General features: G+C 39.5%; 1 protein-coding gene across 2 annotated transcripts; it reads left to right on the forward strand.

Moving 5' to 3' along the window:
* The first annotated feature begins 1,371 nt into the window (after positions 1-1,371).
* On the forward strand, positions 1,372-14,682 carry LOC113011959 (calpain-1 catalytic subunit-like). 2 transcript variants are annotated; one of them, XM_026151854.2, is made up of 22 exons: positions 1,372-1,415; positions 1,686-1,940; positions 2,494-2,563; positions 2,679-2,797; positions 3,009-3,142; positions 3,236-3,410; positions 4,836-4,910; positions 5,145-5,230; positions 6,160-6,234; positions 6,696-6,856; positions 7,512-7,678; positions 7,892-7,903; positions 8,007-8,215; positions 10,073-10,112; positions 10,352-10,420; positions 10,561-10,618; positions 10,716-10,777; positions 10,969-11,037; positions 12,870-12,948; positions 13,639-13,755; positions 14,007-14,059; positions 14,158-14,682. In XM_026151854.2, the coding sequence occupies exons 2-22, from the start codon at positions 1,704-1,706 to the stop codon at positions 14,182-14,184; spliced, it is 2,094 nt and encodes a 697-aa protein (XP_026007639.1). In that variant the 5' UTR covers positions 1,372-1,415; positions 1,686-1,703; the 3' UTR covers positions 14,185-14,682. The 2 variants fall into 2 exon arrangements, with proteins under 2 accessions (XP_026007639.1, XP_026007640.1); XM_026151855.2 differs by having other exon boundaries at positions 1,405-1,425.
* Positions 14,683-14,899: the final 217 nt, after the last annotated feature.

Below are 14,899 nucleotides of genomic sequence, written 5' to 3' on the forward strand. Positions count from 1 at the left end.
CGCAGAATATAGACTGGCGCTCGTCGTCGTCCAAGTCTATGGTGTGCGGCGCTTCCTCGCGCTGAACTGTGACAGGAGTATGGCGAGACTGTGATGAGGGTGTGGAAACTGGTGAGCTGAGAGGTGGTGACGCTGCGGCGAATCTCAGCGAACCGACACGAACACACTCAGGTTCCGGAGGCAGCAATGGAGATGACTGATTGTGGGGTTGTTGTGACTGGTGGGTGCTGGAAGCCATTTCCTGACTCGACAGTCCCTGGGCCTGCAGCATCTCCTTTATCCTCGTAAAGGCATCAACTATGGCAGGTGAGTCCGGGAGCTGGAGAAGGCGGGGATCCCTCTCCATAATAGCTTCAGCAACGTTAATCATTACCAGCTTGCTCTTCAAATCGGGCGCTGTAAAGATGCGGTCGAGGATCGCTTGGATCCGAGCAGTCTCCTCCAGACACTCGGTGAGAGCAGAATCCGCTGGGTCCATGACTGGTCAGTTCGTTCTGTCACGGCGGGGTGCGCCGATGTGTGCGGAAACAGGACCCAGAAGCAGATGATGACGAGGAATAGTAATGATTAACAGAAAAGTGAACCTTTATTGCGATGACGACAGGAAATGAACCAAGAGACCAAAGCAAACAGGCAAAACACTAAGAAACAAAACACTAAGCTGGCAAAACACTAAGAAACAAAACACTAAAGGTACTAAGACCAAAAACTATAACTATGATTGAGGTGGAAAATAAACAGGCTAAGACTATGACTATGACTATGACTGTAACTCTGGTGAGATAAACAGACGAACTGACAATGGCATGAAGAAAACAAAAGGCTTAAATACAGACATGAGGTGATCAGGGGAAGTGGCGACACATGGGGGAAAACAGCTGACAGACATAAACCTAATGACAGGACCAGGAGAGGAAAGCTAAATACAATGAACAAAGAACACATGACATTGTCAGAATAAAACAGGAAATGACAACACAACTTAACAGACCTAATACGTGATGAAATAAATAGAAAACCCCAAAACATAGAAAACCCAGGAACAATAACTGCCTAAACTAAAGGCAAATAGGAAATAACACAAACTAATAACATATCAAAAAATACAAAGAAAACTCAGCCTGTGACAGGTAGAGTGGAGACCAAAATAAAGTGAATTACAATAATCATGCTTTGTGACTTGATACTTGCATATTTGCAGAGTTGACTGACTTGGAAGCTTTTAATCATGTAAATGTCTGCATTTCTTCTATTCTTCTCTCCGTTCGTGAACAACAGACAGCTGTACCAGTAAAAAAAAACAGATCAGGGAGGGCTTATTACGTGCTGACAGAAGCAGCCTCGGGCATTTACAGGTATGATAAAAACAGCAGAGTTTCTCTCCACCCACAGTCACTGCTGTCTAGCTTTTTGAGGTAAGGCAAGGTACTGTACTCGTACTGTAAACATTCTTAAGCAGCTTGGTTTACACTTTTTTTTTTACCTCTTTTTGTAACAGTTATGTGGTGTTGGTATTGTTACATTATTAACGCTGAAAAATACTTTACAGTCTTATGTAAAAGACTCTTGTGTAAAGGAGTACACCTACTTAGTGATGTCCTTTGGGCACGTCAAAGAAGAAAAACGAGTTTGTGTAATGAGAATTAAAGCTAATCTTTACACTTCTTAATGTTTGTTTTCAACAGCTTTCAAACCCTGCAGCTATGCCTCCTCCAGGTGTGTGCATGAACATCATCAGTGCACGCCACATGAAAAATGGCTACGGGACTGTCACCAACCCCGAGAGGTTCCTAAACCAAGACTTCCACCAGCTGAAACAGTACTGTCTCATCCAACATCTAAGGTACATCGATGAGATGTTTCCCCCTGACAGAAATTCAATCGGCAATGGGATACTGACGCCTTCTGACCTTGACCGAGTGGTGTGGCTGAGACCAGGGGTGAGTGTTGCATTGGCTGAAAACCCCAAATGCAAGTACATATAATCATGAAAGCTGTTTGAGGAGAGGGTGTGGTCTGTGGCTCTGCTGCAGAGGAGTGGTGGGGCATTGGGTTTGGTGGGCAGTGCCAGTGTAACTGATCACACCAATCGGTCCAGCTCTGCAGCTCCTCTGCAGTGGAGCCGAAGGCCATACCCCCACCACGCCGATGCTCTAACAATCTACAAATCTAGATAGTTAAGGCTCTTCATGAAGCATAGAAATCTGCTAATTCATTTGTACGTTGGGTTATTGGAACCTTTGTTTCATGGTGTGCCTGAATGCTTTACCAACCACAAACGAGGATGCACATTTTAGCTGCATGAAGTATTTCTTCAAGGGAAACAAAGACAAAACTGTATGAAACACCAACTGTTAATTTGTCAAATGATTGTTAATGTTTCTTTAACTTCTATAACTTTTGTTGCAGTAAGCCCAATAATAATAATGATGATAATAATAAAGAAATAATAACAATAATCCATAAAGATAAGAGTTTGTTTTGTTATTTCAGAAAATTGTTCCAAATCCATCGTTTGTTGCTGACGGGGTGTCCAGGTTCGACTTTGGTCAAGGTTGGGTTAGTAAGTATACTTATTCTTTCACTTCTTTGTGTCAATCTAACCATAATCAGCACAATTACTACTGCGATATCTGCACAGTAAATCATTCTGACAACTCAACTACATATTTTTACAGAAAACTGCTGGTTTATTGCCTCTATTGGAGCTCTGACATTTCAGAATCACATCCTTGGACAAGTTGTTCCACTTGAGCAAAACTTTCACGAGGATTACTGTGGACTGTTCCACTTCAGGGTATATACAGTACCATAATATCATTCATACCATTGAAAAGTCAGTGGTAAAATGTTGTCTGTACATTTTAAAGTTGTTTAAGGAATTACTTGAAATATTACGAGTCTTTTGTTTTGATATTCTGCCATTGCCAAAGATAAATATCTAAAAGCAGGTTGCATTAAACAATGCATAAAACCTTTTCGCTTTCTCTTCTCTCTCAACTGCTTAGTTCTGGAGATTTGGAAAATGGGTGGATGTCATCATTGATGACAAACTACCAACAATTGATGGCAGACTCATTTTTGTCCACTCCAGAGATCCAACTGAATTTTGGCCAGCTTTGCTGGAAAAAGCCTATGCAAAGTATGTAAAAACCCTGTGTTATTTCTCAGTTTACAGTGCTCTTTGTGGGAGTTATTTGTCAGTAAAAATAACAATATATCCACTTTTTTTCAGGGTGTGTGGTTCCTACACAGATATGAATGCTGGAACTCCTGCCGAGGCATTGGTAGACTTCACTGGTGGGGTCCACATTTATATTGATCTGTCAAAGCCCCCTCCAGACCTGTGGGAAATGATGTGTCGAGCTGGTCAATCCAAGTCACTGATGGGTTGTGGGACACCACAGGGTGTAAGCATTGATTTACACCACATAAAGCAACATGCTGCCTTGTAATCTTTGTTTTGAAAACAGTCAGGGGTGTCTGTCTTACTGAAAGATCGGGTGATAAAAAAGAACCTTCAGAATAATAGCTCTTAGCTCAGAGTTATCTTCTCCCAGCAGAAAAATAAAAACACTGTGTTGGGATTGTTCCATTTTGAGAAAGTGGTTTGATAACTCCCCCATTCACAGCGGCTGGAAATCTACCTGTCACATTAAAGTAAACAGCACCGCCCTGTTTCCCTGAAGTTATGCGCAATACCTAGAAAGCAGTACAGTTTAATAGAATGAAGAAAATCCCGTACATGTTAATGCAAGAGTGAACCACTCTCAGAGCCATAGTATGTTGTGAAAAGAAAACACTGGTAAATGTTTTTGACGATCATGTTTTTAGAGATATTTTTTATCAGAATTCAAATTAAAGTATAATCAGTGTTTTGCATGTATTATCTTTCTAAATACCTTAAATTACAGCAGAACAGTACCAATACTTTGTGGGTTGCATTTCTGTTTGTATGAAAGAATCTTCACCTTTTTCATCATGTAGTTTATTTTAATTAATTAATGACCCATAAGTGGCTCCACAGAATCTTGTTTGGCCCCTCAAACAGTAACTACACGGATAAGTCTTTTCAGACAGAGAGAGCTACTGATACATTAGACTCTGAAATACTTGTCCAGATGGTTTACTCTCATGATGAGTGAAAGCACTTAATCCAGCAGAAGCACGTCTCATATGATGTATGATAATCTTGCACCGTTTGAACCTTCACAAGAATTTAAGAAGCTGTTTGTTTTCCAAATAATGTTGATATATCCTACTGTATGAGCAAATACATGGGGCGACCGTGGCTCAGGGGGTTGGGAAGCGTATCTGTAACCGGAAGGTTGCCGGTTCGATCCCCGGGCTCTCTGTCCTGGTCGTTGTGTCCTTGGGCAAGACACTTTTTACCCTACCGCCTACTGGTGTTGGCCAGAGGGGGATGGCGCGATATGGCAGCCTCGCTTCTGTCAGTCTGAACAAGCTACAACCGTAGGTTGTCTCCACCAGTGTGTGAATGCGAGAGTGAATGAATAGTGGCATTGTAAAGCGCTTTGGGTGCCTTGAAAAGCGCTATATAAATCCAATCCATTATTATTAAATGAAATTTAATTTGCTGACACACGAGTAATGCTAACATAAGCAACAATATACTGGTTCTTTACTACTTTGAAAAGCCAAAGTTTGCTAATATGATTTTGTTTTCATTTAAAATTTGCCAATTAGCCAACTCAGCTCGTTCTTGTGTGTTCACTATTTATTACCTGCAAGACTCAAAAGCAAAATGATATTTTTCTTAAGTTGTGCTAATTTAAACTGAACTTGGAATGTTTACATGTGTTAATTCTTTGTAGGAGACAACTGAAAACATTGTACTACCAAATGGGCTGGTCCAAAGCCATGCTTACGCTGTCACAGGTGTTAAACAGGTAAGGTCTGGAATTTATTTAAAAGCTAATACAACATGCAGCAAACTAAAATAGAGTGGTTGTTAACGTTCTATTAGCAAGAGTTACGTTTTTAAGTTTCTAATGATGTTTACCTCAGCAAACAATTAATTTCATTCATTTTAAGGTAATAAAGGTACCGAGCTTGCATTTACTGTAAAGCAGTGTATTTTTTTTATTAAAGAAACTACAAATGTGGTTTCCTTTGGTGTGCAGATGATTAGCCGAGGGCAGATGGTGAACCTGGTGCGTTTGTGGAATCCCTGGGGCCACGGAGAGTGGAATGGAGACTGGAGTGATCGGTTAGAGCATCTTGCACTCACCATTTCTCTGGTTTTGTACCTCAGGAGAAAAAATACTGAGATAATTTAGCAGTGGTGGAATAGCATTATATATATATATATTATGCTCACAGGGAAGTATCAAGAAGTCCTGTGTGTTTTGTTTTAGTAATTTCCTCAGTGATAAACTTAAGGGGCGATCGTGGCTCAAAGAGTTGGCAGTTCGTCTTGTAACTGGAAGGCTGCCGGTTCGAACCCCGGCTCGGATAGTCTCGGTCATTGTGTCCTTGGGCAAGACACTTCACCTACCTACTGGTGATGGCCAGAGGGGCCGATGGTGCGATATGGCACCCTCGCTTCTGTCAGTCTGCCCCAGGGCAGCTGTGGCTACAACTGTAGTTTGCCTCCACCAGTGAGTGAATGAATAGTGGAATTGTAAAGCGCTATATAAATGCATTATTATAAATACATTTTTAGGCATGCAAGGAAGGGCTGAGGATAGCTGAGGATATGTGGATCAGAGCCATGAGAAGCTTTTGTGTTGGTTTCTTATCAGCGTAATCTCTTAATTATGAACTTCTTATGTAAGTGAAGAAAAAAACCCCACAGATGGCAAGTTTTGACAGGACTTGAAGGTTTTATTCTAGAGTTTCTTATTTTGAAATACTTGATGATTTTAGGTGTGGTTTGTGGTTTGGAGGCATTCTCTAATGGCTCTGTTTGAAACTATTGAAACAAGGTCTGTCTTGCACACGAGGCAGAAGAAAAAGTCTCCTGACAGCTCTGAAAGACTCTTTGTTGACTGCAAAGGTCACTAATTTCCCACACGTCATCCACATGAGTAGAGAGGAGTAGTTGTAGCTTGAATGAGCTTAAATTTGAAAAGTTTAGAATATGACAATATTGTATTCATATGCCTCCTCTTCCTTCTCTGAAAAATTTCCAAAAAGGTCACCTCTGTGGCAAACTGTGAGTCCTCAAGATCGAGATATGTGCCTAGCAGTCTATGATGACGGCGAGTTTTGGTAAGAAAAATCAAAATGTGACAAATGCAACACAGTAATTAGTTACACAATAATAAGTTCTTACCATAATTAAACAAAAGAAGAACAAAAAGATGCTTTCTAACCCTAAGTACTCAAATGTATTTGTGTTATACATCTCTATGCTCAAATGCTTAAAAGTTAAATTAGATTATATAGTTAGTTTCTTTGAACATAGTTTAATAGAATAATAGAATAATAGAATAATAGAATAATATAAATAATAGAATAGCTATTCAAGGGCAAAAGAGTCTATAGAGTTAGAATTTGACTTCCAGTGAAAGCTGCTAAACAAAAGCTGCTACGCTTTTGTGTAGATTCCATTAAATCAACAAATTGTTGCAGAATACATGCTTTTTATATTTCTGTTCATTTTTTGTTATCGTTCATTATCACGAAACTGCCAGAACTCATTATTACCTAAATTTATATCTGTTTTCAAGGATGAGTCTGAAAGACTTCTGTAAGACCTATTCAGAGCTCGACATCTGCTGCATGTGTCCTGACTTCCTGGATGGAAACTCTACCTGTCACTGGAAAACCTCCATTTATGAAGGTCGATGGGTTGCAGGAACCACTGCTGGAGGCTGCATGAAGAACCCTGGTATATTCAAAAGCTCTAATAAGTTAAAGCCTCATTAAATGCCTTAGTTATGGAAATAAATGATCTCTTTGCTACATCCATTTGCACAGCACCACATGCCTTTTAGCAATTCTAAACTAATTGCAACTATCATTTATTTCCTTTGCGCTATAATCAATCTTTGTAGACTACAGTGTGACCAAAATCCTGACCATACAATCTCACTGACTCTGAAAGGGTTCCTTCGAAGTCGGGAACAGGTCTGTGACCACCAGCAGTCAGTTATCATCTTCAAAGTGACTTTGATGCTTCAAAATACCAATAAAACATATAAATATGATCACATGGTAACCAGAGATAAGCACAGGAGTCTGGCAGTGATTGTAGTCAGAGGATAATTTTTTTTGGAGACAGGGTACTTCCTAACATATCATGTGGCCTATCCAATGACCTTGGAGGTGCCAAGGCCAAGGAAGTGCTATTTTTACTCTAGTGTGACTGAGCCATTAAATATAATTGCAATAATTTGGGAACTGTGAAGAGAAAGTGTCATATTTCTGTGGAGTCAGTCTATCATCTTGTAGCTGCTTGTTAAGGTTTACTTAATAATAATAATAATAATAATAATAATAGATTAATGGAAAACTCCAAAATGATTTCCTTCTTTGCTTTTCAGAGAGCTTCTGGACAAATCCACAGTATCGGGTCAAGATTGATGAATTATCCAGTGAATGTGCTGGGAAACAGGGTGAAGTCAACATGCTGGTGTCTCTCATGCAAAAGCCAGATAAAAGGAATAGACACCTGGTCCAGAACCTCTACATTGGATTTTCTGTATTTGAGGTAAAGATTAGCCTTTATTGTTTCCATCACACTGGTTAGATTGGTGTACTCTGCACTGCATGTGTAGAAGTCATGTAGTAAACTAATGAAAAGTGGGAGTTTTGTGCCTCATTTACAAAAAACCCTTCAATTCCTAAATCATTAGTTTCCATTTAGCTTTTATAAAGACATAATTCACGTGATCTAATTTTTTTTTCTGTGATTTCCTCTAAGGTGCCTGAAAACGTGAGTATTTTCCCACAGCAAACATTTCATTTCACAATTTTCAAATAACAGGACCGAGACAGAGCGGAAGAGATTAAATATCTGTTTAAAACTGATATTACAGTACATGGCACACAGCGGGAAATTCCCAGCCTCTTTCTTCAGTGCGAGCAAACTTGTTGCCTACACTAAATCCTACATAAATGCCCGTGAGGTGATGGAGTTAATGATGCTGAAGCCTGGTGAATACGTGATTGTGCCATCCACCTTCAGTCCCAATGAGACAGCCTCCTTCATCCTGACCATCGTGTCCAAGGCAGAGACCCACGTGCAGTAAGATACTTGCAATCTTATACACTACACTGGCAAAAGTATTCACTCACCCGTCCAAATAATTTAATCCAGGTGTTCCAATCATTTTCATGGTTATAAAATCAAGTACTTAGGCATGCAGACTCCTTCTACAAACATTTGTGAAAGAATAGGTCATTCCCAGGAGCTCAGTGACTTCCAGCATGGCGATAGGATGACATCTGTGCAACAAGTCGAGCCGTGAAATTTCCTTGCGGGATTATCGTGTGCGGCCGTTTTTTAGGAGTTGGGCTCGGCTCATTAGTTGCAGTGAAAGGAACTCTTAATGCTTCAGCATAACAAAGCATTTTTGACATGCTTCCAACTTTGTGGGACCAGTTTGGACATAACCCCTTCCTGTGCCAATAAAACTGCATACCAGTGCACAAAGCAAGGTCCGTAAAGACGTGGATGAGTGAGTTTGGTGTGGAAGAACTTGAGTGGCCTGCACAGAGTCCCGACAGATCACCTTTGGGATGAATTAGAGCAAATACTGAAAAGTGTTTAAACACACATTATTAACACATTTAAATGTATATATATGTTTCTTCAGTTTCAGTTCTCTGATGTGAACTGAAACTAAAGAAGCTGGATGACTGTTGAAACGTCTTCAAGGAAACTTAAAGAAGTCCAGAAGCTTTTCTTTCCAAGCAAGTCTTTTGGCAAAATAGTGTAGTGACAAGTAATGTTCAAAGTTGGGGTAGTAAATGCTAAAAAATAAACATAATCTCAAACAAAGGTATTACTTTTGACAGAAAGGGTGGGGCAGAGGAGGCGCGGGCAACATGACAAGCAATGGTGCCCATCCATATCATACAACCTGTTTTGACTGTGTCTAGTTGCAAAAGTTCTACTATATGTTTATACTGCACTGATTTAAGCAGGTGCCTTTTTTGGAAGGTTTTGATGATGCTCTCAATCATCTGTGGAATTGCCTGGGGAACTTTTGACATCAACTATGCGTCTAAGTGTCGTAAAGAGTATTATTGGCACTATAAAAGATGTTTAGCAAGCAAGTAAAGAAGTGGCATTTTGGAGAGAGAAGAGCAGAAGGATTTTACCAAAAGACTGAGTTTGAGCAGTGCTGTCACTGATTATACGAGTGCAAAGTCTGATAGATGGAGTTCTTATGGCGGAGCTGTTTTGATAGATTTAAAATCCATCCATTCGCTACCACTTATCCTTTTCAGGGTCATGGGGGGTGCTGGAGCCAATCCCAGCTGTCATAGGGCGAGAGGCAGGGTACACCCTGGACAGGTCGCCAGTCTGTCGCAGGGCTAACACACAGGGACAGACAACCATTCGCACTCACATTCACACCTATGGGCAATTTAGATTAATCAATTAACCTATCCCCAATAAGTGCATGTCTTTGGTGGGAGTAAGCCAGAGTACCCGGAGAGAACCCACGCAAACACGGGGAGAACATATAAACTCCACACAGAAAGCCCCCGGCCTGATGGTGGAATTGAACTCAGGACCTTCTTGCTGTGCGGCAACAGTGCTAACCACCGTGCCACCATGCTGCGAGATTTAAAATCATTAATTGTTATTTGTTAAAAGTTTGCATTCTTACTATGTGGGTGTGCAAAGCTGGGCAAGTGGGAAGGAATTTTGAATGGGGAATTCTATAAATGTGTGTCATTGGTACACTGACCTGTCAGTCTGTGTGGACCTGTAGTGCTGTGGTGCTCAGGTATCACATGGCTGTATCGTCCTCAGGGTCTATCACAAAGTTGTTGCTCCTGTGATCTCCCGAATGACAATCCTGCACACTACTTTTACTTGCTGGTGAAAAAAAAGTTGTACTCATTCCTTTTATCTGTCCTGTGTCCTCAGTGAGAACTCCAGTGGTCATGAATATATGGAATTGGAAGAGGTGAATAAGATGGATCATGTTACATCATCCAGTAGAAATATATACTGTCAAATAATAGTGAAAATAACCCCTTGGTATTTGGTAGAGTTAATTCTGAACAACTGACCCCATACTGACCCCATACTCAGTCAGTTTTTAACCTTGGTTGTTGTTGTTTTTTTTGTTAACATTGATTGAATGACACAGTCTAATCATTAATATAGAGATAAAAACATGCTTAGAGCACCGCTCTTTTGCAGAACACACCAGTGGGAAAGAGTGAGGATGACGAACGTAAAAGGACACTGTTCCGTCAGCATTCTGACAAGGTAAAGGATTGTGTCTTGTAACAATAGTTCCTTTTTTTGGGGGGGGACACATGTCTATTTGCTTTTTTTTTAATGAGTTAGATAATAAGAAACGCTTAAAAGTAACCCAACCATCACATTAAGCTTTGATTACTTTCCAGTATGAAGAAGTGGATGCAGAGCAGCTCAAGAGGCTCCTAAATGGAAAAATACTAAAAGGTTTGCACAGTAAAAGTGAAAGGCTACACAGTTAAAATAATAATCCCATGTAGATGGTGCCGAGTGTCCTAGTATGATTTACTTTTTTCTTTTTTAGGAGACTTGAAATCTGGAGGATTCACAATCGATGCCTGTCGCAGCATGGTAGCTCTGATGGATGTATCCTCGAGTGTCATATTGACTTGGGTGCATTTATATTGGCTTCATTTCAGCTGCTTACTGGAGCAAACCCTTACAATAACTGCACTTACATAAAACATATTAACAGTGTACAAGTCAAAACCTGCCTGCCCTTTTACTCAATAATGCAAAAATGCACAGTTCTGATATCTTAATGGTACCTTAAAAAGACATCTGTGACTGGAAAGCTGAATGATGAGGAATTTGTTCGTCTGTGGAAGAAGGCTGTCACATACCAGGTAAGATAAACATAGTAAATGTCAAAGATGTCATCACAACACAAAGGCAGGGTTACCTGACAGGTAATCAGAGGTGAAAGCAGGATTTAGTTTGAACACAAACTGTCACATTTGCATATAAGAACTCACTGAACAAAGGGAGCGACCTGGGAAACATATGATTTCAGATTTGGTGATGACATCAGGAAGGCTGTAGCACACAAGAAATAATGTTCATCCAGTTGCACATTGAGGTTTATTGCTCTGAAACACAGCAAAACAGCAACTCTGTGTTACTGACGGCTTCCATTACAATAACTGGCCTGCGTTACTTTTGTAAGGTATTATGTGTAATGGCCCTTTAGTAATCAGCCCTTAGTAAACAGAGCAAATGACAGACCAGTGAACAATACACAGCATAAGATGTACTGGCTGGTTTATCAAAACATTTCTTATAACTTTTACTGAAACCAGCTAATTGTTTTCTATCATATTTCTGATGGAACAACACGGTTAAACAGTTTAACCCAGGAGACTAACATCACTTAGCGCAGCGGTCCCCAACCCCCGGGCCTCGGACCGGTACCGGGCCGCGAGAGTTGAGGCTCAGGTGTGAAATGTATAGTTTTCAGGGTTTTTATCGGTTTTCAGCGTTATTTTGTTATCGTTTTTATCGTTTACTCGGTTTTCCTGGGTCTTTTCACGTGTGTTATGAAAAAATTTTCGGTAAAATTTTTCCGGTACTAGTTTTATTTTGTTGTATTTATCCGCGACACCTTAAAGGCCGGTCCATGAAAATATTGCCGGGCATAAACCGGTCCGTGGTGCAAAAAAGGTTGGGGACCGCTGACTTAGCGCACAAAGGTTACTAGCGTTAGCCACGGATAACGTGAATCAACTCTCTTCTTTGGTCACATCAAACGCCTTATAAACAAGAATTACACTCCAAACATGTTACTTTAAATAACTATCAACTTTACATAAATGTATAGAGTTCTCGTATACTGCTCTCACCTGAAACACAGCAAAACAGCAGTTCTGTGTCACTGACAGCTTCCATTACAATAACTGGCCCGCGTTACTTTTGTAAGGGATTATTTTGCCAGTCTCTCATTTGTCTGCCACCTACTGGCGAAACTAAATATCGCCTTAAAACCAAATCAGGTGGGAGCACACGTTAAAAAACTTCAACAAGAATTCTGAGGCTTGTTTTTGATCCTTAAAATACTCAGGATGCCACAATTATCAGGATGTTGACTTTATCTCACCCACACCACCAGACTACTCCTTTTGTAGACTAATCCATTGTGTATATTAGGATTGTCTCAATGTCAGAGTTCATTCAACAGTTGATCATGCTACAAAGAGAAATCACTTTAAGTCCATAACGACGGATGTTCTAATGCATTTACGTGTAGTTATTACACAATTATCTATGAAGTCTTTTAACATGTCAACCATTGATTTTCAAATATCAAATACAGCCCTACACACACATACACACACACACACACACACACAATGTGAAAATGTGACATAAAAAATAATTAAACAAAGATTATCTTACATTATCAAGCAAGACTTTATATACAGTCTTCGAGCAAAAGTAACAAAACTTCACAAACTGAAGTGGATTTGTTTCATTTTTAAGCTTGTCTGTAATCTCTCCCTCACTGTTCTGTTTCTCCGTTATTTTATTGGTGGTCAAGCTGACTGCTCATGGAAGGAAAAACTAAAACCAGGAAATGTCCCAGTGCTGCTGAGGGGCAAAAGGTCACTGGTTCTAACCCATGCAAACGTCTTATTATAAATATTCTAACATTATAATCGCTAATTATGTGCTTTTCACACAGGAAATTTTCTCCCGCTGTGATGTTTCGAAAACAGGGACGCTGTCACTAAGCGAGCTGAGAAATGCTATGATAGCCTCAGGTAGACATTTAATTTTAAAACCCATTTTAAGATACTGTTGGAACACAAAACTATCCTGTGATTATTGAGTCTTTCACATTTTCTATGTAAAACAATGGTATAGTTAACATTTTTAGAAAAACAAAATGAACATGAAAACAATGGTCCCTCTAACAATCATTTATTTAAATCTCTCCCTTCATGCAGCTCTGTATCAGGTTTTAGCTCAGTGTTTAGCTGTCTGCTTATTTTTGGTCACTTTCTGTAGTAGTGGCTCTCACACTATGTGGCACCCAGAAGCTGGTAAAGACCAAAAACCAAGCTTAAAGAGTCTAAATAAGTGGGCTATATGACTGGTTACCAACTAATTAAATTGTCATATTAAAGTTTTTTATTTGCAACATGTCTCTGCTTCTTCTATGTGGCCAAAATGATTATTCCTCAGGTTAGTAAAATACCAAAGTAAGGCATTAAAGCAGAGAAAAGATCAGGATCCAGCTTAAATTCTACAATGAAGACAGTAATGGCAATCATACATTCAGTATTAATATGTTCTGAAGGTTATGTAAATAGTATTTTTGTAAAGTATTAGCACTTGCTTTGATATTCTACACAAACCACCTGTCTAGCAGCGTGTCTGTTTGTATCTGGTAGCAACCAGCCCTAATACACACTCCACTGACTTCATCTTATGAACTGTATGTTGGTCAGGAAAGAAGATCAGCGATGAGATGCTGAATTTGATGGCTCTCCGTTACGGCACCTCGTCTGGGCACATTACTCTGGAGAGCTTCATCAGTCTAGTACTCCGCTTTGAATGCATGTATCGTAAGTAAAACTGAAGAAAATTACAGTAGACATATTTTATATTCTTCAAAGGTTAAAAGTTGTCAACTGTGGAACTTGAATTAGATTTGAATATCTGCAATATCTGTCTTTTCTCTTTATTTTCTTTACAATTAGAAATTACTCAGAAATACTCATTACATCACTGACGGGACACCAAAAGGATGAAGTCAGAACAAGTTGTGAAACTTCTACTTTTTCTTAACTATAAGGATTTATGTCTTTCTCCACAGAAATCTTCAACCAGTTGTCTGATGGCAAGGCTATGACTCTTCAGGAAACAGAGGTGACTACACTTCATTTTAAAATAGTTAACGAATCATGTCATGCATGCGCGAGATTTTAAGGTATGAAACATTAATAATCTATGATTTTTTATTGCAGTGGATGTACATTGCAATGTACACTTAACCTGACAGAGGAGATGACCTGCAGGAATGAGAACAAAGAAGAAATAAACAAAAAAGAGTTTTTCAGCATGAAAAAAAAATCATGATATGCAACCACTGGGTGAAGGTTTACAGTATATGAACAGGGCAGCAGAGTTAGACTACAAATCTGTGAGGAGTAGAAACTTTACAGTACAACAGATAGAACCGTGAGTGTGAAGCATCTGTGATTATTTTACACTGAAATCATTTTTTACAAAAACTAATTCAAAGTTCAAAGGTGGTGGTGCTTTAGAAGCACAAAGTTTGTGTCAAATCTTTATAGCCCATGTACTCCACCTTTGCTAAATGTTTCTGTTACTGAAGTTCTTTTTAAGTGGGTTGCTGCATTTTCTTTTCCACTGCTATGATACCGTAAGAGGGTTTTTTTTGATTGTCTCCCAACCTAGAGTCACATTGAAATATGCAAAAAGCTTTTGGATGATGTGAGATTAAATTTGATGTCTCGGGAAAAAATGTATTCACTGTTGTGATTGGATAACCTTTCATCTAGTGCCATCAATTGGTTGAAACTTTACTTTGTTATTTAGCTGAGACCATGTGTGCCTGTACGTGCAGCCTTATGGTGCCAGGATATCTGATATGTCTGTAAAAAGTGTTTCTGATAGAGCATTTTAAGTGGGTTACTGAATTTTTAGCTTGGAATGGATTTTTTTTTTTATATTATTATCAGCTTC

This window comes from Astatotilapia calliptera, chromosome 19 (genome assembly GCF_964374335.1).
Source record: "Astatotilapia calliptera chromosome 19, fAstCal68.1, whole genome shotgun sequence".
Classification (NCBI taxonomy): domain Eukaryota; kingdom Metazoa; phylum Chordata; class Actinopteri; order Cichliformes; family Cichlidae; genus Astatotilapia; species Astatotilapia calliptera.